The sequence below is a fragment of the Pyxicephalus adspersus genome, chromosome 5, assembly GCF_032062135.1.
Source record: "Pyxicephalus adspersus chromosome 5, UCB_Pads_2.0, whole genome shotgun sequence".
Classification (NCBI taxonomy): Eukaryota; Metazoa; Chordata; class Amphibia; order Anura; family Pyxicephalidae; genus Pyxicephalus; species Pyxicephalus adspersus.
Window position 1 is genome coordinate 36,651,934 of NC_092862.1, and position 25,265 is coordinate 36,677,198.

General features: G+C 38.7%; 1 protein-coding gene across 1 annotated transcript in view; it reads left to right on the forward strand.

Moving 5' to 3' along the window:
• The first annotated feature begins 18,015 nt into the window (after window positions 1-18,015).
• The window catches only part of NSMAF (neutral sphingomyelinase activation associated factor), a 39,154-nt gene continuing 31,904 nt past the window's right edge, over window positions 18,016-25,265 (forward strand). Inside the window, exons 1-2 of the mRNA XM_072411153.1 lie at window positions 18,016-18,190; window positions 25,167-25,256. Of these exons, the coding sequence (XP_072267254.1) occupies window positions 18,141-18,190; window positions 25,167-25,256 (140 nt within the window). The 5' untranslated portion in view covers window positions 18,016-18,140. The remainder of the gene's footprint in view (window positions 18,191-25,166; window positions 25,257-25,265) is intronic.

Below are 25,265 nucleotides of genomic sequence, written 5' to 3' on the forward strand. Positions count from 1 at the left end.
AATAATTATTCTATATAACCAAATATGCTGTAATTTTGCTTTATTTTTAGTTTTTATCTTTTTTAGGTTTTTGTTATAATACAGCAAACAACTAAACTATCATTATTATTGTTAATATTATTATTATGAATAATATTAAAAAACAGTCATAATGAACTATGATTAACTTAATGGAAGCATTTCTACATTGTGATTGTCAAAATTAATCTTTCTATAACCTAAACAATTTTGGATTTGAGATAGTTTGCACAAGATTTTAAATAATGATGGTATATCTCTACTAATAATACATACACTGTATATATATATATATATATATATATATATATATATATATATAAACATTTCATTAAAAAAAGGTTATTTATTGAAAAATTACATATGAGGACATGCAGAAAAAAATGTAAAACTAAAACACATGCCACACATTAATTTTAATTGAAACACATTTGACAGAAGGGAGAAGCTAAATACTTTGAGAATCTGAATGGATGCTATAAGAGCCACATAACCAGAGCCAGTGACTGATTCCTAACCACTACTGTAAAGCTTTAAACTTGTTTCTCTTTTATGCAAATCTTTGTTACCTAGATATATATTATCAATCACCATCATGCAGTCTTTTCTCTCATGGCAAGTTTTTTAGTTTTTTTTTTTGTAGGAATTATTCTATTTCTTTGGCAGGAACTGTGCTTGTACTAAAGTGGTTAAATCACCACCCTAATCTTCCCCTTTGGGACTTTGGGATCTATTTATAAAATAGGGAATCAGGCATTCCCTCAAACATCCCCTCGTGGGAATCAAATACTGCCATTTAAACTCATGTACCTGGAAGATTCCCGCGAGGGAATGTTTGAGGAAATGTCAGATTCCCTCTTTCATAAATAGATCCCTTATTGGTATTAATTTTGCTAAATTCAACAATGAAACTAATGAGAATGCAGAAAACAGGGCTGGGAGGGGCCACAGCATATTGCGCATTTGTGATGTGTTTTGTTCCTTATACACATAACATATGTAATGTACTTAAATGTATAAGAGAGAGGTGTGGAAAGACGATGACCTTTGGGTTGTTAGCAGATATTAAAACAAGAGATAATACAGAATCAAAGGTCTTTGTAAATTTCATTTTCACAAGTAATACTTAGAATTTACACTAACCAATAAGATTGCTTTAAGAATTTTTCCTATATAATTGTTGAGCTTTAAATATTGGTGAAACAGAGTGTAACACAAAATCTGTTTAAGACATCATCAGAATCAAAGTTTAAAAGAAGTAATTAACACCTATTAATAGAATGCAAGTGGGTTTGTTCTTTAATAAAGGAACTCAAATTAAATTACATTCAGGCATTTCATGTAATAAAACTTATAAGCCTTTCATTGATCCTTACCCCTGCATTTTATTAGGGACTATTTAAGTGTGGGTTTTGTCGCTGTTTTAATTTTAGACTATCTAACAGTGACAAGAATTATTGTAAAGGCTTACAGGAGGGAAGTCGTCAGGAATACAGTTTTATAAAGCTAAGTACGAATGCCAAATATCTGTCCATTAAAATGATCTTTTGTGATCATTGCCAGTGATAAAAGAATGAGTAAGTGATGTACACACAGTGCTGTTCAGTTTATAAAGGGGGAAGGACAAGTGTGAGACCCCTTGCTGCGTCCTCCTCAATAGGAAATTACAGCAGTTGCCCCCTACCAGTTGGTTGTTTATTGACCCATTATGGCGGATAGCTAAACAATGTCATTGGAATGCTGTACACTTGCTGGATGTTCTCCGGAGACTCACAATCATTAGTCTCCGGAAACAATTATCTAGCATGTGTACGTAACTTAAGACGTAGCTTAAGAGCTTAAAATAGGGATAAAATAAACTGCTAAAAAAAGATTTTATTGATTTTTTCTGTCAAAATAGCTTTAAAAAGAGTCTCCATAAAAATAAATGGCACTGCCACATCTAATTAAGTGAAAGACATGTCTTGTTTTAGAAGAAGAGACTAACTTGAACAGACAAATGACAAGGATATGAAAAATAATAGGATGGGAAATGTTTCACAAGTGTATGAATTCTTTAATAGAACCAAGGTAAAAAAACAGTAAATAAATATTTTTTGAATTGATCCTATTTATATAATGTTTTGCAATAGCCAAACTATTGTAATGCATGCCAACCTTGCTATAAGCAGAACTACAGAACTAAATTTCAGAAATTTACAGGTTTCATCTGCAATCATTTAACATCATGCATTTGTGGTTCTAGAAATCTACTTTCCAGTACCCCATTTGTAGTTGAGCAGCTTTGTTGTCAGCATTATTAGAATTATACTTTTAGATGCATATAATAGAATGGGGTAATTGACTCTTTTTAACTGACTTGGTAAAATAGAATAGAGGCATCCATATTTGGAGGATGAATTTTACAAAAGAGGTGCGTTTGAAGTATACTGTACATTCCTTTATAATGCCCACACATTGCATGTATTGAGATAATAGACTATATTGTACTATTCTGGTAAATAGAACAAAAAACCCACATACTCATGGAACACACATAACAAATAGGGAATTTGCCTTGTTTGAAAAAATAGAACCACAAAAACAAGTAGCACAAATATTCATGATACATTTTATTGTATTGTAAAATTTTACAATATTCAAAATAGCAAAATTTAGTGTTGTAGAAGAAAACATCTTGCTAGTTTCAAGGATTGGTTTGGTTGATGAAAGAATGGTTACTAAGTATTCAATGACCCTAATAAATCAAGCAAACCTGATTAGCTTAGAGCTGGGAGCACACTAACAGACTATACCATGTTAGGCAGTATGTGTCATACAACCGTGACTTATTATTAGTTTTGACTGGTTGTAAACCTTGATTTTAATCAATTGTGATTGGTAAAGAATGTCTGTTGTGCTTCAGCTGTGATGATTGAAAACTGACAGAAGGCAGCTGATAAATTAAAGGTGGATAAATCAATGTAGGACTTATGGGCACTGGCATGTTTTTGCAAATAGACATAAACTCTTACTGAATGTCATGTGTGTAGCAAAATACTGTGTAATTGTTTGATTCTTTCTTACACCCTAATTGTGCTGCACCATATTTATTAATTATTTATCAATATCCTCCCCTGAAGAAGCTGAATAGAGAAATGTGTTGCAAAACAAGATGGTTGCTTCTTACTTTAAACATGCAGTTCTACCATGAACTTAACTTTCTGTATGAGTACCAAACTTTTTCTACTTTGATTCCATAGGAATTAGCTGCTTATAGCTACTCAGCAGGTTCTTTAGGACAAAGTTTTGATTGAGAATTTGCAGTTTTGTTAATAGGTGACAGTACAATAAGTGTAGCAGTGTGCACTGGCTAAATACATTTATTGTACGTGGCACAAGGTCTGCAATGTAACTTTGTAAAGTTCGCATTAAAATAGTTGAGGTTTACAATGAAAATTGGTGGGGGGGGGGGAAGATGGAAATTTTTGTTTGATCTCCCTCTTATGAATGGTTTTCTGCAATTTCTGGTTTGTGACCAGCATTCAAGTAGGGAAACCTACAGAGTAACGGTAGCAGATGAAATGATCATATCTCTGAGGTTTTATGGATAAAGAAAGATTTACTATAATGACAATCCTGCAGGAGTCTCTACAGGTGACTGTGGAAATGCCACAGAAGAACATTTTTTAGACACTGCCAGAGACAATGACTATTACAGCCCCTTTCAAAAATAAATGCTCCAACATGTCTTATGCCAACAGACCTTAGTAAAAAAAAGAATGTATATATAATGGTATAATAATGCTGATACAAACTACCTGTGTATGCATACAATCTATGCCTATGTTTTGAAAAGATGCATCTTTTGGCGCCCAGAAAAACGTATCCACTATCTCTTAGGACCAGAGACACAGAATATATTCCACTGAAAATATAATATCCCAATTAAACTCAGGGAAGCCTATCAGCCGATATATATATCTTATTAATAAATTTTTTTCCCCTTTGTCCACCAGGTGTGTAAAGTCATCCACATACACACCAAACACCCCCTTCTTACTCCCTCCCACGGAGCGACGTATGGGGATGGGGGCATCTGAACCTTTGTTCCGATGCAGCCTGAGCTGAACTGGATACTATCCAGTTTTCCCGCCTCCCAATAGGTGAGACATGATATACATGTCCACCCCCCTTGGACCAGTCACCCAGATGGGTGACATCTCTCCAGGGTGCCGCTGAACGATGGGAGGGTTCTGGGCATGACTCACACCTACCCTGTTGGCGGAACTATTGTGCACATAGGGGAGGGAGTGACTATGCTTCCCTAATGATGTGGGCAGCATCCTAGAGCCCCCACCGTCATCACGCAGAGGGAATCCACTGATGCCGCCCTCCATGTGGTTAAAGGGCAGGTCAGGAACTTCCTCTTGGCGCCACTTTACAAACAAACAGGAGCAGAGGCTGCAGCTCCTACTGAGGATCCAGCAAAACCTAGGAAAAAGGTAAAACCTCTTCAAAATGATTTTCATCATAGCAGAATCTATAAGTTAGCCCTTAATAGCATTTTCAAGAATTGTTTTCTATTTTTTATTGTTTTTTTAGTGATCAAAAAAGGATCCATGATTTGTATCTCTTCCCTCTATCTCCATTGTTATTGGTGGGCTGCAAGAGCAGCCCCCAGGAACACTGATCCTGTCCCTGTGACCAGGTAAATAGTAATAGAATTGAGCATAATAAAAAAGACTAACTTAATAAACACAGCATCCTTTTTATTATAAACCAAAAAAGCAAAAATACAAATAAAAAAAATACTTTTTACTTTTTTTTTTAACTGAGTTTTTATTGAACATTTTTCATATACAGAGATAAGAGAAAAAAACAAAAAAAAAAGAGCACTAAAACAAAAGAACCAAACATATGTATAGAAACATATCATAAACATTGCATAAAGGATGATAAATGCATAAATTTCTTATATAAGTAACAGTAATATAGCGGCACTGCAGTACCGTTCTTTTAAGCCCAATAAGTGGTAAAGATACATAAACAATAGAAAAGAAAAAAATTAAAGGGTCGTAAACATAATAAGTAGGTAGATGGGGGAGGGGAAAGGAGTGGGGAAGACAAACAAGGGTAAGTGGGGATCTCACAGATACACAGAAACCGTGACATATTAAACCTGTAGATTGGTATAATAGGTGTCCCAGAGCTCCCCACCTGTTCAAATTTCGCAACCCTGTTCCGAAGGAGAGTAAGGTTCTCCATCAGGCGTATATTCTGGATGCGAGCGTATAAATCCTCTAAAGAGGGGACAGTCTGGATTTCCACTTGTGCGAGCTACTACCAGAATATGTGTGATAAACTTACAGGTGGGTTTAGGGGGACCCGTAAGGGGCAATCCCAGAAGGTGGTGGAGCAGGTCAAGGGGAAAACCTTGTTGAGTCACCTCCCCAATTAGCTCATTGACTCTCCTCCAGTAGCCCTGAACAAGGGGACAAGACCAAAAAATATGTTCCAGAGTCCCATGTTGTGACCTGCAGCACCAACAGACAGGATCCACAGCTGGAAACAATCGGTGCAACACATCTGGTGTACGATACCATCGGAACAAAATCTTGTAAAGATTCTCTTTATCAAGCGTACATATTGAGCTTTTGTTTGCTGCTTCCCACAGCGTGGACCACGTATCCCTCTCCAGGGTATAGCCCAAAATATCCTCCCAAGTACACATGTATGCAAATTTACCAGACACTTCTCTTGCTGACTCATGAGGAAGGCGGTAAATAGAGGAAAAAAGGCCCTTGGAGTACGGACCTTCAATACAGATTCTCTCAAAGGGAGTTATTTCAGGACATAATGTCTAATCTGTAGGTAGGGACAAAAAGGTGGTTCGAGGGAGATCAAATTTTTTCTGCAGTTCCGGAAAGGAAAGCAGTCTTTTTTCCACTGGGTGTAATATATTTCAGAGATGGAAAAGCCCTCTGTCTTTCCATGGCTGCCACATATTTCTAGCTAAAATGTCAGGTATCAAAGGGGTTTGTATAATATATGCGAGCACAGAACCACGAGAGGGGAGACCATATTTAGATTTGTATGTTCTCCATATATTCCTCATAAAAGCCATCGGGGACAACAAAGCATCACATTGGGATGGAGTAGGGAAATCCAAGCTTCCTCCAACTTCCGACATATACTGGGGCAGATTAACATAGTCCAGGAAGGCAAGTAACGAAGGTGTGTCGCCACATAGTACTTAACCAGGTCTGGAGCCCCCAGACCTCCAAGTTCTTTAGGTGTACAAACCACCGATATGGAGAGTCTGTGACATTTATGAGCCCAGATAATGTTCAAAAAGCTACCCTGTAACTTTCTCAGGGTCAGGAGAGGAATCCGAACCCGGAAGCTTTCAAACAAATATAGGAGCTTGGGTATTAGCATCATCTTCACAGACGCAATTTGCCCCAAGAGCGACAATGAGTGTCCCTTCCATTTTTTCAAGTAAATATATAGTTCCTGGAACAATGGGGGGAAGTTACAAGTGTACAATTGAGTATATAGAGCTATGATTTGAGTGCCCACATAATAATTTAAGGAGGGCTCCGGCCACATAAAAGGATAGCTATTTTGTAACGCTGAGAGTTGCGCAGGCAGTATATATAAAGGTAGAGCCTCGGTCTTCGAGGAGTTTACCTTATAACCCGAGACAGTGCCAAGTAAGAAGTACATCATCCGCATATAACGAAATTATACAGGAGGAATCTTTCACTGTAACACCTTGAATATTGGAAATGTATCTGATCTTCTCCACAAGGGGTTCAATACTAAGAGCAAAAAGTAAAGAAGATAAGGGACAGCCTTGTCGCGCCCCGTTCTTATAGGGGAATAGTGTAGAGAAGGCATGAGGCAACTTAACAGAGGCCGCAGGGCAACTGTAGAGGGAACGTATTGCTGTAACAAAGGGTCCGGAAAACCCCATTTTGGCAAGGGTAGAAAACATAAATGGCCAACTAAGCCGGTCAAACGCCTTTTTAGTGTCTAAGCTAAGTACTAGGGAAGGAGTTTTGCGTTTGTTGAGGATATCAATAACATTAATCACTCCCTGAGTATTATCACTTGCATGGCGGTTTGGGATGAAGCCCGTTTGATCCCCATGTATAGGAAATGGTAGAAGTTTGGAAAGCCTTTTTGCCAAAATCTTAGAGTGAATTTTAAGATCTGAGTTCAACAGCGCTATAGGTCTATAATTAGCACAATCCATCGGATCTTTACCCAGTTTGGGTATCACAGTTATATGGGAATATGACATAGTAGGTGGGATAGGTTTACCTTGGAGAAAGTCATTGAACAAATCCACCAAATAAGGGAGTAGGTTTGGCAAAAAGGGTTTATAATATAGATACAGTAAACTGTCTGGGCCAGGTGCTTTATGGGAAGGGAGGTGAGAGATGACCTTTGATATTTCCTCCTCAGTGATGGATTTATTAAGGTGCTTCAGGTGCTCAGCTTGTAATGTGGGGAAAGTTAACTCAGCCAAGTAGGAGTGTATACTGGATTGAAAGGTTGGGCCCATGGAGTCCTGTGTCTGGTGCACCGTACGATAAAACTGGGTATAATATTGCTCAAGCCGGCAGGCTATTTGGGACGGGTCATACCTTAGTATTCCCTGTTCATCCTTGATGGCCATGGGAGAGGAATTAATTTGTGCCTCTCTCAACTTGCTTGCCAAGAGCGTATCTGCCTTGTTGCCTTTATGATAGTAAAGCTCTCTAGTTCGCTGCATCATCCAGCTGACCTTCTGAAGCTCCAATGCCCTCAGTTTGGAGTGGAGGGAGGTCACCCTCCGCAGGAGGCCCAAGGATGGATTGCTAGTCAGTTTTATCTCTCCAATCCGCAGTGCCTGTTCCATCAAGACACGCTGCAGATTGGAGTTCTTTTGAAGGCGGGAACTCAAGGCCACACAATGACCCCGGATTACCGCCTTATGGGCCTCCCAGAGGGTGGAGGTGTGCGTTACAGAGCCTTTATTTTAATCAAAGTAGTGTTGTAGACCTGTAGTAAGGGACATTTTAGTGTCCTCATTCTTGAGGAGAAAATCATTCAATCTCCAATGGAAGAGTCTAGTTTTGCCAGGGGCGAGAAGAACCTCCAAGATGATTGGGGCATGGTCTGACCAGGAAATGGGATGAATAGCAGCTGAAACACTGTTCCTCAACAGTGGCAAGTTAATCAATATATAGTCAATGCGGGTATGTGTTTGATGAGGAGGAGAGTAAAAAGTAAACTGTCTGCTTGTGGGGTGTTGAATTCTCCAGCCATCATAAAGCTGGTGACGTCTAACCAATTGTCTAAATAATTTAGCGTGTTGCAACACTATAGGAAGTGGAGATGGTGTAGGCATAGACAGTCTATCTTGAGTTGGGGAGAAGATAGAAATAAAGTCTCCCCCAACAATGAGATAAGTGTGCGTAAACTCTTCTAGGAGGGCCAATGTCCTAGCAAGAAACATGGCCTGTCCTTGATTGGGTGCATATATATTACACAAAGTTAAAGGGACACCTTGCAGGTTGCCATGTAAAATAAGGAATCTGCCCTCCGGGTTTTTAATCAAAAGAATTTTTTAATCAAAATAGCAACCCCTGCTCTCTTTTTAGATGGAGAGTTGGCTGCATGGGCACCCGGGTAAAATTTGGATGCAAAGTTAAAAGTGCCTGAGAGCATCTTCTTCCTTTATGTCCAGATAACCACAAAAATATGGGACTATTACCCTGAAAAAAAGCACAGACGATCTATCCCAAATATCCTTGGTAACAAAAAAAGGTAAGTTATCTTATTTTCAAATAAACCCTGAACAACTTAGAAATCACTATTTTGAATTCACCTAAAGCTTATTGACTGTTATCAAATATAGGTCACAAACTCAATATGACAATTTATATTTATTTGTTTTTGTTTTAGTGAATACTTTTTGATGTAATATTTTATCCTTAATAGAATACCTGTATGTACACTAAATGCATGATTGTATATACTTTGTTTGAACTATACTTATTACATGTGGGATGATTAGTTGATACATAGGCCCTGATTTACTAAAGCTCTCCAAGGCTGCAGAGAATACACTTTGATCAGTCAAGCTGGGTGATCCAGAAAACCTAGAATGGATTCCTTAAAATAATTTGCTATTTGCTAGCAAATGTTTTGAATCCTGGACCAGATCCAATCCAGGTTTGCTGGATCACCCAGCTTCACTGATCAAAGTGTATTCTCTCCAGCCTTGGAGAGCTTTATTAAATCAGGGCCAATGTCTAAGATGATTCACTAATAGCTTTTCTATGCTTAATAAATACACGTAGATCACACGCAAACCGCTACATTAGACGCACATCTACCCCTGAGGAAGCCTACAAAGGGCAAAAAGCGTCGGGTAACAAGACTGCATGCAAAAACCTATATCTTTTCATGTTCTTCGTACATATGGTTTGCTTTATGCTATACGGAAATGATAATGCCACTAAATAGATTATCTATGTCTAGTGTATAGGTACTGGACCTCAAGGAAGAGACCATACTGAAAAATACTGTACAAGCAAGCAAATATTGTTTATCTTATAAATATGTAAAAACTATAAGATAATTTTTGACAAAAAAACCCTGCCTGTCTTTCATGTTCATATACATATTCCATCAATGTTTTCACTATTCCACATCACATGCTGATAAGGTCTGAGTAACTACGCTGGGGCCATCAGGCTGCATAAGAAGAGTTAAAGGGATGCAAGTTGCCACAGGTCACAGGTTGGGCACAAAGACCTTGGATTGTCATTGACGTGTTCCTCTTCTCACATAACTTCAGTCCCTTTATTCACACATTATTTGTATGTCTTTAGTTTTGGATTTTCAAACAAAGTAAATCCTCAAAAGTCCACTGACTTCTTGCATGTTCAGGCTGTAACTGTGTGACTGTATTAGCATGGGTATTCTATTTTATGTAAATTCAAATGTCCTCCACTCTACTAGACTAAGTCAGGAATATCAGTAATTGTATGCAATCTCTTACTGCTCTGCAGGTTGGGGAACCGGTTATGCTATATGGCAGGTACAAATCGTTGGAATGCAAAACAGTTTTTATATGAATTTGTGTATTTAGCTGTGTGTATCTAGTTCTTAGTCTTTGGTCACACAGTTATTATAAGATCACACATTTAATAAACCTCTTTAAATAAAAACATATATATATATTAACAGCGTATCACTGCAAGTAGCAATTCGTTTTTAGTGCACCTGAAAATCTTCTTGTTTGCTCCATATTCATTCTTCTGCTAACAAATAGTAAAGATAAAAAATTATTTGGACTAATAGGATATATGATACTAATATGTGCTGACAAACAAAAGCCCAAAGTTTCATTAAGGGCCAGAGGGATGTCTGTAACGGAGCTCATAGTTATTCTGGTGTGATCTAATGAAAGAACAAAGTCGTACTGGAAGCAGTCTGAGGGTGTGTTTTGCTTACAGTTTATAGATCCCCAGACAAAAGCCCTAAAGAAAGAGATGCAAAATACATAAAAAAAACAGTAAACAAGCTTAAAGAAGGTATGTAGATTCAAGTAACATAGTGTATAAATGCAAAGTATTAATGCATGAATAATTCATTATATTGTCTATGCAACATCATCTTGTTTCCAATGAACTTTTGCTCTTGGGGCATCAAAATATGTTGAGTGAGGTGGCATAGATTTTTAATCTCTAAAACAGAGAACAGACCTTTAAAATGTATGTACAACTGTATTTACTTCCCATATTAATATAGTGACCACACAAGCCATTACCATATTTCCACACCTGTAAATAACATTACAGTTTAATGTTTCTACCACAATATTACACATATTCTCATATGATATTTAGTTAAGGAACATACACAGTAGGGGTCCTTGTGGAGGCCAGACTTAGAACTGCAAGACACAGTCTATTGTTCAACAGAAATACAGAAATATAATGCTGTATACAGTCAATTACTAGGTGTACCAAGGGTGAAATTCAAGAAAATCAGAGTAATACTTTATGGATCACAGGTCTAATATTATTATTAATATTATTAACCAGTATTTATATAGTGCCAACATATTATGCAGCACTGTACAATAAATAAGGGTTGCAAATGACAGACAGATACAGACAGTGACACATGAGGAGGAGAGGACCCTGCCCCGATTAGCTTACAATCCTCTAAATCCTTTGATGGCAGGAAAGATGAGGAAACACACTTTTAGAATGTCATGCTTGGGGAGACAGGGCCACTAGGGGGGGCGCTAAAGATTGCATAGTGGTGGTGTGAGCCCTGAAAATGTGCAGAAGCTAAGCAGTAACCAGGTCTTCTCCAGAGCCTCCATTGGTGAGGATGTTGCACTGCTGGTTACTGCCAGGTTGCAGTCCTTGGGCACACCAGGGTGGGCAGGATGAAACATGGCACCAAATCACTAGGCAAAAAAATTTTGGTAAGGAAGGCCGGGGTCAAGGCAGGCAGAGAGAGGTCAGGTCACAAGCCAGGGGTCAAATACCAGGGATCCAGGAAATAAACACCGTTGACTCGGGGGCCACTGCAGACACCGGGAACACAGGAAGCAACAGGAGGCACAGGTGACATAGGGATAACCACAGACAGGGAAGAACAATGGAACAGCACAACAGCTGGACAGGAAAAGCACTGAATTAACCAACAGTAGTGTATAGGAAATGCTCAGCACTAGTGGAGACACGTTGCACAAACGCTGAGTGCTGTGTCTGAGCTAGTTAAATAGCCAGGGATGATTAAGAGGCTATTTCCTGATTGGCCTGTGGGAGGGGCAAGAGTTCCTCTTTATATCATCTCTTTAAGGCCGCATCCCTAGTTAAAGTCATAGCAAAATTAGAAAATCCATTTTGGGAATTTAAAGGCCAACATTTTTTTTATAAAATTCATAAAAACTTTTGTTCAAATACAAAATAACATTAAGTAGTTACATAAAAACATACACCACACTGGTAAGTATCTCCTGCATAAACGCCCACAATAATGTTCCCACTGACTCTGCTGTCCATCTGTGCTCATCATTGTAACTAAAAGAGATGTATGGACCATTATTAACATCCCATGATTATGTGAGTAGTATATAATTTTGTAATTGTGGTCTCTATAATGGAAATTGATATAACTGTAAATACTTAAGATATGATTATGTGTTAACACCACAGATCTCTCTGCCTGTCCTGAAGAAGCAGACATAGTTTCCAGGAAAGGCTTCAACAGTGGGAACATTATAGTGGGTATCCATTTAGGAGATTACCAGTCTTACCAGTGTGGTGTATGTTTTGATGTAACTACTTATTGATATTTTGGACTTAATAAAAGTTTTTAAGAAGTTTATATCAGAAATTTTGTCCTTTAATGTCCCAAATTGGATTTTCTATTAACCGAATACGTTAATTTGAGGTAATTATGGTATATAACACATCTAAGTAAAAATAATTGCACATATATATGGACATATATGACAAATAGGTGACTACTTTATCAACCCCCCCCCCCCTTATTTTTACCAACTATGTATCCAAATATTAAAATAAGTTCCGTGTGCTGTTTTATATATATCTAAGGATGCTGTTTGTAACCCTCGTTGATACCGCAGTGAGTACTGTGTCCTTCATTTCACTGCAGTCTTCTATGTGTTGAGAAAACCTTTTGGCTGGTCAGAAGTGTCCACATCACCTAGACAGTGATAAGAATATCCAAAAAACCTGACTCTCCTTTTCCGCAGGGAGGTAGAAGACTCAAGACCCAGTGGATAATGTGGCCACAGATTTAGAGCATTTGTTAAGGTGATTATATAGGGGTGAGGGTGCCCATAGTTTGGGTTTAAACTTTGATATCCCCATCCTTTTTATCTTGTTTTACTGACACAGGATTCTCACACGGTGTACCCAGAATTTGGTTAACAGTGCATTAGTTCAGGTAGAGAGAAGCAGACAGACATAAGGTGATCTATGCCAACCTGCCAACCAAGCTTAAAAGTCAGGCTTAAAAGGAGCAAGTAAAGCTAAATACACGTACATTGTTCATATATAATTGTGTAATAATTAAAAGATGAATATTCAGATTAGACAGGTAGGGCTTAACCCCACATGTGGCTGGCTATATTGATAACCAAGTCTACAGTATCAGAAATCAGGCAAAAATATTTTTTTTACAACCTCCTTAAAGAGTAACTGTGCTAATTGTCTCCAAACACTCATTTGGTCCAAGGTATGAAGGTTAGGCGACCAGCAAGCCAGTGAGTATCTTGTTTTGATGCTGGTGTGTGTATGATGGTTTTAATGCCATAAATAAATCTATAAATGTATTTGTGACTGGTTTAGTTAACAGAAGCTCAATTTGAAATTTTATTACTCAGGATCTATTAAAATGCAGTAACAATTTAACAAATGTCACTGTTCAGTGTCTATGCTGTAGTATTTAAAATATCTGTCAAACAGTGTTTTTTGCAGTTTCTCATATTTTAGTGCTGACAGATTCCAAAGTTTTTTCTTTGTTCATTTTGAATTACAATAAAACTAGTATGTGCATGTTTGGACATTTTCAAAAAGCATGAAGAATGTCAAAACATCGCCATCTGCTGGTCAAATATAAAACTGCTGCGTATTAGATAGCTTGGGGATACAGAAAAATATAGAAGCTTTCAGGGAATTTGCAGTATCAAAGGTAAAAATTATACTAAAGCTAAATATTTGTTCCAGCTTTTTGTTCAGTTTATATAACTCAAGGGGCATATTCATAAATCCAGTAATCTGACATGCACCAAACATTTAATGAAGGTGAATCTTCCTTGTGTATTTTCAAAAATGACAGTGATAGATTTACCACCAGGGAATGTTTGGTGAAAGTCACATTTTGAATTCCCCAAACGTCAGCTTGTAACAACAGTGTACCTGTATATGTTCAGTACGGTGCTATGCATTACTTTATGAACCATGGCAGTTAAATTGAAAATAAAATTACATATATAATATAAAATGTTATTAGGTAGAGTTTTACGGCAGAAGAAACACTGCATGTCGCTTCTACACAGAATTCAATCACAGGCCTATTCCTACCATCTGTAAAAACACGAGACTGAGTTAGCAGCCGGAATTATGCATTTTCATAAAAATGGACTAGCATAACATCATCTGTGGCAGGCCAATGGATGAAGACAGAATTTACTGCCACAAAGCCTGCCACTCTGCCTAACCTGTGACCTGAGAGCGGCATGGCACACATAAAACATTGTATGTTTTGGTGCTTATCTAAACCATTGAAGGAAAACGTTTCTTTAAACTGACTTCTAGAACCTAACTGGCCTGGTTCTTTTGCACTGTTCCAATTTTTCTGTATTTTAATCCATTTTTCCTTTTCTTTTGTAACGTATCTTGCTGGTAGTAATATCAAATGCCACACAACTCATTTGTAAGGAGGCTGTAAAAATCACAAATGAGACTTTTATTTTTAAAGGGTCTGTGATCTCCAGCAGTAACATGACCCCAGTCTCTAAAAACTTTAAAGTTTGCTGTTGAGGCCCAGTATATTTGCTGGGCTGATATCCAAATTTAAACTTGACAATATAATTAAGATTCCTTTGTTTTAATATGGCAACGTCCACACATTGGGGAAGTTGCACAGTTTTCAACATCAAGTAGGCAAAAGAAGTGAAAAAGAAGCCCCAATTTAATTTCATATTGTTTTTACTATGTTATCTTAATGGAACTCTTACTTTGGCTCCTGCATAGGATACTATATGATCCATGGAGTTAGAAATTTGACCCCTTAATCTTTAGTACTTGTTTTAGGAGATGCTTATAAGGTGACTTTTTTAAATCACACATGGTGACATTATTGAAAAGTATCATATCTGTAGACTTAACAGGGTTAAAACATTCCTATCATAAGTTGTGGCGAACACCTGCTTTCCTTGTACAGAAGATGTGCATCTTGAAACAAAACAAAATGACAGCAGAAAAGATTAATTCAAATTTTACTTTACAATTCTGTTTCACAGTTGTGGATTAGATGACTATTGTTTTGCACCAGGATTGCACCACTGCCAAAGATGACAGCATAAATCAATTGAGTTTCTCCACTTCACTCACTTTATAATAAAACAAGTGCTGCTAAGTATGGCTTAGTTAATGATATTGTGATTCTGGTGTCCTCCAATGATAATAGTATTGATTTAAAGGAAAATACATGTGGTATTTTGTGCATTAACATATATTGTGGTAAAGCAGCTCATCCATTTAGAATTGGATGTCAATCCATGGCAATGGACAAAAGCTGGAGCTTTACCTTGACACATGGTGTGTAGTATTAAGGGTATGTTAGTGCCTAGTGTACTGTATCAGATATACATAGTGGCGACTACTTTTTTTGGGGGGATAGGGAATGTATTTTGAGGCATTAGGAAATATAAGCAAAAGGGAAGCTGTGGAAATGTGTTCCTTAGTTTGCAGAACAATGCACCTTCTCACAAGATGATAAACATTTTGAAGAATTTGGGGTTTGAGTGCATAGACCATCCACCCTACTTAACAGATCTTGTTCTATCCGACTATTTCCTGTTTCCAAACCTTAAAAAGAATTTGAAAGGAAGGGAATGTTTGAACGACAGAGTAGTGAACAGACATCAGCATTTTTCCCAGAGGGGTTATGTAAGAAATGTGAGAAAAAATGTAGAAAAGACTTTGGGGTCATTATTTGGAGTTTATTGCTCTAGGTTATTTACATGGTTTTGGTCGGCCTAGAACCTTTTAGCATCCCACACAACTATTCACATTTATTTGCATTTGTATCTGCGTTTAAATAGCTATTCAAACATTTATTAAACATGTCCAATCCCAAGCATGAGGCTTGATCCCTGATCATTAGCTGATTTCAACCTCTCTGAATGATGCATATAGATGTTGATGTTAGGTTAACTGGCCTCCGCCCAAAGAATTGACCTTAGACTGTATTAAAGACATTTAACTGAGGTAGGGACATTAGATTGTGATCCCCTTTGAGGGATAGCAAGTGACAGGACTAGGGACTTTGTAGCGCTGTGTAATATATCGGTGCTATATAAATACTGTATAATAAAAAAAATAATAATTATAAATGTCAATTCCTAAGGGGAGAAAAAGTAGCATTACTAAACTTTTTCATAGGCTCTGGAGGTAGACGTCAAGGTTTAGAGAAAACAAACTAAACATTCTACTGTTGTACACACGGAAGGTGGAACTAAAGTGACGGAAGTAGATGGAACCTAAGTTAATGATCTCAGTGTTAGTCTGTCCCAGTGTATCCTGCGTACACTTTGTTAAACTGTCTAAGCAAATTTTATGTTCTGCATTACAGGTTTTTTGATCCATATATATATCCATATATATATCCATCCATATATATATAAAATTTAACCCGATCTATTAATATAATCAATAAATAGAACAGTAGCATTAACTTACCTCATCCACATATATATATCTATCAAATATAAACTGATCAGATAGTGTCAAAAGTTTCAGCAAGGCATTTTTTTGTCAAACATAATTCCACTTCTACCAAATATGGAAAGGATTTTTTGAAGATTTTTTAAGATAAGATCTTCTTTACTTATAGTATAGCAGGCGCCGGGGCAGTTGGCGAGTTGTGTCTCTGGACAGGTCTAAGCCTACGATGGGAGAGTGGGTGGGTTCTGGCATCATGATGTCACTCTGGGGGAAGTTTCTTCTCCTTTGAATAACACATGGCTCCCCCACATGTGCGGTCTGGAGTCCGTAAGTTTAGTGGTCCGAAAAGGTTGGGGACCACTGTTTATGGCCATCAATCACTCAGTGTTCCTGAAGAGTCACTTGTCACTTGAATTACTTTTCTCTACCACCTACTTTACTTTGTAAAAATAACACCATCTTTTCTGAATAAATCAACACAGCAACTCTATAGATCAATTGGTGTCTGTTCTCTGACCATCATAATATTACCAGCTGATGTTTCTTTAAGAAATAAACACATTTTCCCTTGACAGTCACCTGATCTTGCACTGCACAGGTGTGAGATCCGGTGATGTAGCCCGCTGCAAATGGGAAAAGAGGAAGCCGATTTCACTGCACATACATGGTGCAGGAGGAGCAGCCAAGAGTCTCCGAGGATGCATGACGTAGATATCCCGGGAGGATCTGCGCTCCCATACAATCTTCATTGCCTTACAGGGGTGATGCTGCACACTTTTTTTTTTTTTTTAATTGCATTTTTACTTCAAATATAGCGGTTGATTACCCTTATGTAAAGTAAAAAAGTTGAGTTTATGTCCACTTTAAGTTTCCCAATTTTTTCTCTCATATGATTGTGTCCCCAGTGTTAAGGAATAGGGGAAGCAGGGGCTGTGCGTGGGAGAAATAGAAGATGTAGTAGCTGACATCTAGGGGCGCAGGGTGCTGTGATTTTCCTTGTGACCCCCATATCTTAGAACCCTTAGAGCTAAGGGGAGTACATTTCCACAGGGGTACCATGTCTATGCCCACATTTCCAGTCTGTACTCCTCCACAGATTTATTACCTCAGAGTGCACAAACAGGAACTGTGACAGGAAACATTTTTTGATAGGAGAAATATCAGATTTTGCTGCCAATTACCTCACTGCACATGATCAGTAGCAGAAGCATAAACTCAGCAATATCTGACACATCATCTGCTCTGCTTGTCTATAATAACATCTTCCATTACACAGAGTGCACCTCACTCACTTCCTCCTCAATCACAAACTGCGCACTTCCACTCCTGTAAACGCCGGCTTCTGCCCTCCTAACCAATCACAAACAGTATCTACAACAAGGAAGTCAATCAGCAACCAATCAGTCGCGACTTTTTTTTCACCTTTCACTTTTCAATAAGAACCAGTCATATGCAGCTGCCCGGGGAACTTCTAGCCAATCAGGAAGCTTCTTTCATTTCTGAGCCGCCCAGCAGTTGCAGTTGCAGTTGCAGTGGCTGTGCGTGCTGAGCTCATAGAGTGGTTGATCTGTGCATGTGTGATTGTATTTATCAGCTGTGTGGAGCAGGGGGTGCCAGGTGTGTGTGCCAGGCTACAGCTAGCCCATGGCTTTCTGGAAGAGATCAGACTCCCTGCAATATTCCACCAAGGAGAGGTGAGTAGCATTGTGTCACACTGTGTAATCATGTGGGGAGGCATTGCTGTTCCAATGTATTCTTATTACTGAATGTATGGTCATGTGTCCTAGCACGAGCAATGAGTGTGATCAGCACCATCATTGTGCTATCATCATTGTGCTATCATCATTGTGCTATCATCATTGTGCTATCATCATTGTGCTATCATCACACTTTACACACTTAGCTGGCATTCATTGCAGGGTGGATCTGGAAAACAATGACACCTTTTATTCTATTACATCTCACCTGGGAGTTTTCTTTGGGCTCTGGGAGATAATGTGACCTTTTGCATATGTGTGTATATATTATTATTATTATTATTATTATTTTGGGTATTTATTTTAGTAGGAGTTACCCTATGCATCCTTGCAATCAGCCATAAATATAAACTGTAGCCCTACCTTCAAACAACAATCCAGAAATTCCAATAATACAGGTAGTACCTGGGTTACATACAAGATGGAAGCTGTAGGTTTGTTCTGTTGAATTTGTATGTAAGTCGGAACAAGTAAATTATTTTGATAAATGCAATTAGGACAGATGTTTGTCTCAATATATTATTAGGCGGCGTGGTGTCAGTTACTGTCTAATATCCTCACTGAGCTATCACAAACAAAGCAAAAAAAGAACTTTATGGAGCCTAGATATTCATTAGCTTATGGAGCAAGCTGTGCTTTGATATGTAAAAAGAAACTGCAGAGTTTGTCTTGGTCATTAAAGAGTTAAAAGATGTTGCAGAAAGAGCTCACCCCCCTAAGATCTCTCACAACTTCACTGTGTTTAGCAAAAGATTTCTTCTGCAAGTTATACAAACTGCCCCTCCCCCTGTCAAGCCTCTGTCCTGCATTTGAGGGAGCAGGGAAGCCTGTTCTTATCTAGGAGTCGTCAGAATGTCGGATATCCTTAACCTGGGGACTACCTGTATAAAAAGGTGTGTGTGTGTTTTTTTTTTTTTTTGGGGGGGGGTGTAGACTGGGCCTTTTTTTTTGTTTTCTAATTATTTTTGTGTTCTGCAATGTTTATTTTTATAATGACTGATGTTTTGGAACACAGCATTGTGCTTTTGCTTTATTTATATATATATATTTATATAGAAAGATACCTGCTCTCTCTGTCCTCTTGGTATCCCTCCGTGTACCACTCTCAGGCTTACTAAAGATAGGGCTTACTTTCAGGGTAGGGCTTATATTTCCTCCTTGCATGATTGGCATGCTAGGGTTTATTTTGTATGTTATGTATGTATGTATTCTACATTCTGAAAACAAAATTCCCAAGTACAAAAGTGTGCATGTGAAGGGTGGGGGTTAAAAACTTTATTGCAGCTAGTATGGGTAGATTGAAAGATTAAAAAAAAAATATGAACCTGGATGTTGCAAGCTGGATTAATGAAACCATGATATTGTTTGATAAGAAGGCAATCAATAGACACCTAGATCCTGGTAAAGGAGGGTTACCTTGACTTTGGGGAACAAATCCACTTACTTTCCGTTGCCTTTTTTGCAATAGGAAATAAAGGGAGATCTCCCAACAAAGACTGCAAAAATAGAATGATGGGCTGTTACCTGTCCCTACTTTATCCACAATTGAAAAAAAAAAACAAAAAAAAAACTCACACCCCTACACAGAGGGAGTCTAAAGACCTTTAACTTTTCACTCAGTTGCCTGCACTTGACTTTCCCTTTACTCCCAGCTTTTGAATGGAACGGTGGGGTAGAGGAAGGCAATTAAATGTGGATAAATTTGTTGGTACCCCTTTGTGACAAAAAACCCACAATTGCCACAAAAATCAGACTTTGCTTTATAGTTTTATAATGGAGTGGTATAGTGACAATGACTAAAAAAGCAATAAAGGGATGGCATGGCGGGGACAATGGAGCAAAATGTGAGACTTTTGCTGCACAGGAAATGTGGGTCACTCTATCAGGGCAAACTGTTCCAGCTTTGTCAGGTTAGAGAGGTGCTTTCTCCAAACTGCATGTTTTTGTTTTTTTTCTGTTTTTTTACATAGAAGTTTAATAGAATTCAAATAAAAACTCATAAAGGGCACATCACTATATTCCAATGTTTGTTCTTGGCCTTCCTTGGGTGCATATAGCTGTGTTTTGGGTCATTATCCAGTTGAGGGGTCCATGACCTGTTAAGGAGACAGTTTGCCATCACTAAGCTGAATGTTTTGCACCAGAATGTCTTAATAGTGTGGAGATGACACCCCATGTCAGACTCTTCCCAAACCTCCTCCATGTTTCACAGTAGATATGGTCGTCTTTTTAAAGATTTATTTTTGGAACTGATGCGACTTGCAAAAGGCACCAGATTTGTCTTATCTGTCAAAGGATGTTCCAACAGAAGGATCAGTATGCTTTTCACTGTCACTCAAAAAGATACAAAATGGTGTGATTAGATATTGATGGACCTTGTACTTTCAGTTAAGCTTGTTTTTTGGGGGTTTTCTTTGCTTTTTGTCTACCAAGGTCACACTGCTTCTCTCCATTCTGAGGTCAGTTTCCCTCTAGGGGCCACACCCAGGGAGGTTGGCTACTGTCCCTTAAGCTCGGTACACACGTGCAATAATTGTCGTTGGAAAGGTTCTTTACCGATCCTTTCCAGTAACTGAGGGCTGTACATACAGCACCGTTCTGTTCTACGGGAGGGGGAGATGGAGAATGACAGAGTAGCACTCCACTGCACGCTTTCCCCCTTCACTTCCATAAGGATCGTTCGTCTTCCGTGGATCCTCCAGGACAGTCGTTCGGACGATGGGCGCTGTACACACTCCAGATTCTCGTCCGATATCGGCCCTGAGTCGATAACTTGACGAGAAGCATTGGACGTGTGTACCTAGCTATAGACGTTAAAGCTTTTAATATGTGTTTTCTTAGGAACATAAACTTAGAGAGGAGTCTTACACTCTTTGCCTTTAACAAGCATGTTTATAATGTGACTACTTTTCTCTAATTATTAGGCTGTTTGCATGATTGGAGACAGTGTGATATTAAGCTACGTACACACGTCCAATGGTTCTCGCCCGATAATCGGCTCGGACGAGAATCTAGCGTGTGTACAGCGCCCATCGTTCGATCGACTGTCCTGGCGGATCTATGGATGACGAACGATCCTAATGCAAAGGAAGCGGGTGAGTGCGCACAGCAGGGTGCCCCTTCGTCATTCTCCCCCTCTCCTCCCCATAGAGGAAAATGGTGATGTATGTACAGCACTCATTCATGCATCGTGCAGTTCTTAGTCGTTCGAAAGGATCATGAAAGATCCTTTCCAACGACACACCCAATTATTTGAAAACATTTCAATGAATAACAGCAAATGGGTCCAGGCTGGTATACTTATATACTTTTCACACTTGCTTTACTCATTGACAAATAAAGGCATGCAGGTATACATGGAGCTTATATATTCACATTTTAGAGGCATAAAGCAGTTTTTTTTTAATAAGCTTTACCCACAAATTTGTACTTGGCTGTACTCGCATCTGTAAGATGTTCTTTTGAAGTGAGATTTTTACTTTGGGGCTCCTTTGCCCCAGCAGTGTTGGGTTGTATTGGCCAAATCTGTCCCAGTGCAAGGACCTATTCATGTCCTGTGTGCTCCATGAATGCAACTTGCCAGTTCTTGGATTGGGGTGACTGCATTAGTAGTCTTTTTGTCAAGTTTATTTCTGTCTTAGGATGGCAAAGCTAGTTTACAGGGTTGGTGTGTGTGTCCAACTGTCCATATTGTATAGAACCAGTAGATGCCCGTAGTTCTGTGGCTGGTGGAAGTCCAGATTTGCAGCCCTAGGCAAATATCTGTCATCTGCATTATATGAACATAAATATATTGTGCAGAAGCAGGGCCCGCATTGTTTAGCCTGAGCACAGACCTATGACTGATGAAAAAAGATCATTAGAAACAAAGAGCAGATGGGCTCATAAAGAGATGTACTCAATTACTGGAAAAAGGTAATCTGGAGCCAGAAATGAAACGCTCCTGTTTGTTGATTCCTCACAGTGCTGCTAACACTTTGAGATACATAATTGTATTTTATTGATTAATGCTTCACAGCAGAAGGAATTCACAACTTGAATTGTATCGGGAACACTATGGAACAAGCAACTATGAGCCAAAATGTTATGATAAAAAATGTAGGTGTATGTGATCCCCTATTGGTATAAGCAGGGCTATCTCTGCAATATCCATGGAGAAAATAGGCTGTTATTACCTCTACATTAAGATTGAGCATCAGGACATTAAACAAAAAAGCTGAATCTAGATATGTATTCATCATAAAGACCTTTTAATCTACAGCTTACTAAAACTGTCCTAAAAATCTGAATCTTGTAAGTCCCCTGAAAAACAGCACCTGAACTTGAATAGGGATATTAGGACTCCACATTTTTACACAGTGGTGTCAATAATTTTAGCATAATACTGTAATTTATGTATGATACTGTATGATATTGTTCCATGTAAAAGGTGAAAGCAAGATTTAAGTCTTCTGTAAAAGATTAAGGAGTTAGGAGTATCTAGAGAAAGTGAAATCAAGTGATCTGTCACAACCCCAAACAGTTTTGCCCTTCTAGTGGCAGTTGTGTGACCCAGGGGGTGAGGGAAGTATTAGAAAGTGGTGGGCTTTGTTGATTACAAAAAGCCATAACTTTGTGTATCAGTTACAGGGTTGTTTTGTATGCTTTGACCATTTTAGAGAATAAAGGGTGTTCTTGAAAGTAACTGAGTGGATTATAGAAGCACGGCTTTGTTAAATTTGTGGATGCGACAGTTCTTTTTAATGAAATATACGCTCAGTATTGAGCAGTTGTAGTAGGGACTAGACAATGTTCTGTGTCACCGTCGTAGTACATTTCTATTACACTGGTATTTCCCCTTCTGTGTTATTACTCCAGGGTCAGCCAACTAAACTTCCTAATTTACCATTTTATTATTTCCGTGGAACGTTTTGTTCATTTCTAAACCACTGTGATGTAACTGCATTTCCTGTGATAAATCTGATTATATCATGGGTTTATTTGTAAATTTTTATTATACACTTCATGCTTTTATTTACGTCAAGATCATTTTACCTCTTAAAATGGACCTACACCCCCCCATTCAACTTTTCTTCTAGGTTAATACACATGACGCTAATGACCAATTTAACAAACTCTGACAAACAACTACATATAGATAAAATACAAATGCATTACTAATTTGTAAATTTGGTGGTTAATTTTTCAGATTAAGGCGAAGTACACACATGCAATATTTGTCATTGGAAAGGATCTTTCAACGACAAACTGCATGATGCATGAACGAGTTCTGTACATACAGCATTGTTCTGCTCTATGGAGAGTAGAGGGGGACAACATTGGAGCAGGACCGCGCTGCACTTGCTCACCTTCACTTGCATTACAGTAGTTTGATCGATGGAATGACAAGCACTGTACACACGCAAGATTCTTGTCCGAAATCCGCCCTGAGCTGATTATCGGAAGAGAACCATTGCATGTGTGTACCTAGCCTAACTAATTTCTACTAGATGCATGGTAACTCCGCTTCTTCCTACTTTATCAACACCGGTTTGTTGTTGTGCTTTTCTTCCAAGCCCTTTTTTTTAAAGCTTGACTTTTTTTTCCAGAATTGGATTACAAACATACCGCCTCTTTACATAGAGTGATGTTTTTGTTGTTTGAGCGAGTGCTGAGAAGTTCCTGGCTTTGCCCAGAAAAAAAGGAGCCAGAGAGTTATGAAATAACACATTTATTCAATTCAACATAAAATTCACTAAGTCTATATGAGTGGATGCTGAGAAGTTCCTGGCTTTGCGCAGAAAGAAGAGAGCCAACATATTCCCCCCCCCCCCCAGACTGATGCACTTGGTACACCATAGTTGCAGCTTTTCTAGACCTTTCAAATAAAAGTCCTTTGGTTGGGCCGCAAACCAGCTCTCAACGTCGGAAATGTCCTAAAAAACGTTGCCTCTTCTGGTGTTTTTTCAAATTCGGGCACAGATAATAGTCCGAAGAGGCCAGGTCAGGTGAGTATGGGGGGGATGGTGGACCAATTGCAAGCCCAGGGTGTTCAATTTGGCAGCCACAACGTTGGACGTGTGCACAGATGCATTGTCCTGCAAAAAAGGATCCCTTTGGTCAACTTTCCACAGCGTTTTGTCTTAATTGCCTCCTTCATCTGGTCCAGGAGGTTATCATAATACTGTCTGGTGATACTAGAGCCCTGAGGTAGGTAGTCCAACAACAGAATACCGTCTTTGTCCCAGAAAACGGATGCCATGACTTGTTTGGCCGCAGGGACCCGCTGTGGCGCCATTCCTTTGACTAGTCCTTGGTTTCAGGATCATAGATGTGGAGCCAGGGTTCATCCTCAGTCACTAACCTAGCCAAAAAGTTCTGTGCAGCTTCAAAATGGGCCAAAGTGGCTTTGGATGCTTCAATTTGTTCCTTCTTCTGATCACTGTTCAAACATTTCGGCACCCAAGTCACTGAAAGCTTGCGCATGTCTAGGATAGGTGATAACAAACCCAACACGCACCTGTGAGATGTCAAGTATCTGGGCTACCTTTTTGCAGATATTCTCAATAATCAGCCCATGGACAGCATCCAAGATTGCCGGGGTCAGTTGAGGTTGGGGAGTGCCCACTGCGGGGCTAATCTTCAATGATGAAATGCCAAGTCTTGAAACAAGATATCCAGATATGATCAATGTAGAGGAACAATATATGTCAGACTACATTTCCAATCCATCCATACCTAACAGTGGAAAACATGTGCCTACAAGAGACAGGACTTGAACATGAAGTAGCGGGTGAGCAATTGTAGGACTCCTGTCTGTTAACTAGAAAAATAAAAATCCTGGGGGGGAAAATGGATTCACGCATACACAATATAAATACATTTATAATGTTGGAAGTTGTATTGTAGTAACATAAAGTGCTTGTTCATACAGGTTTTCTCTGTTGCTGTTGGATTTGGAAGAGTATTTTTTTGAGCAGCACATTGTCCATCAGATTTCTAGAGGCTTGAATTCATCAGAAAGGTAAAAAAA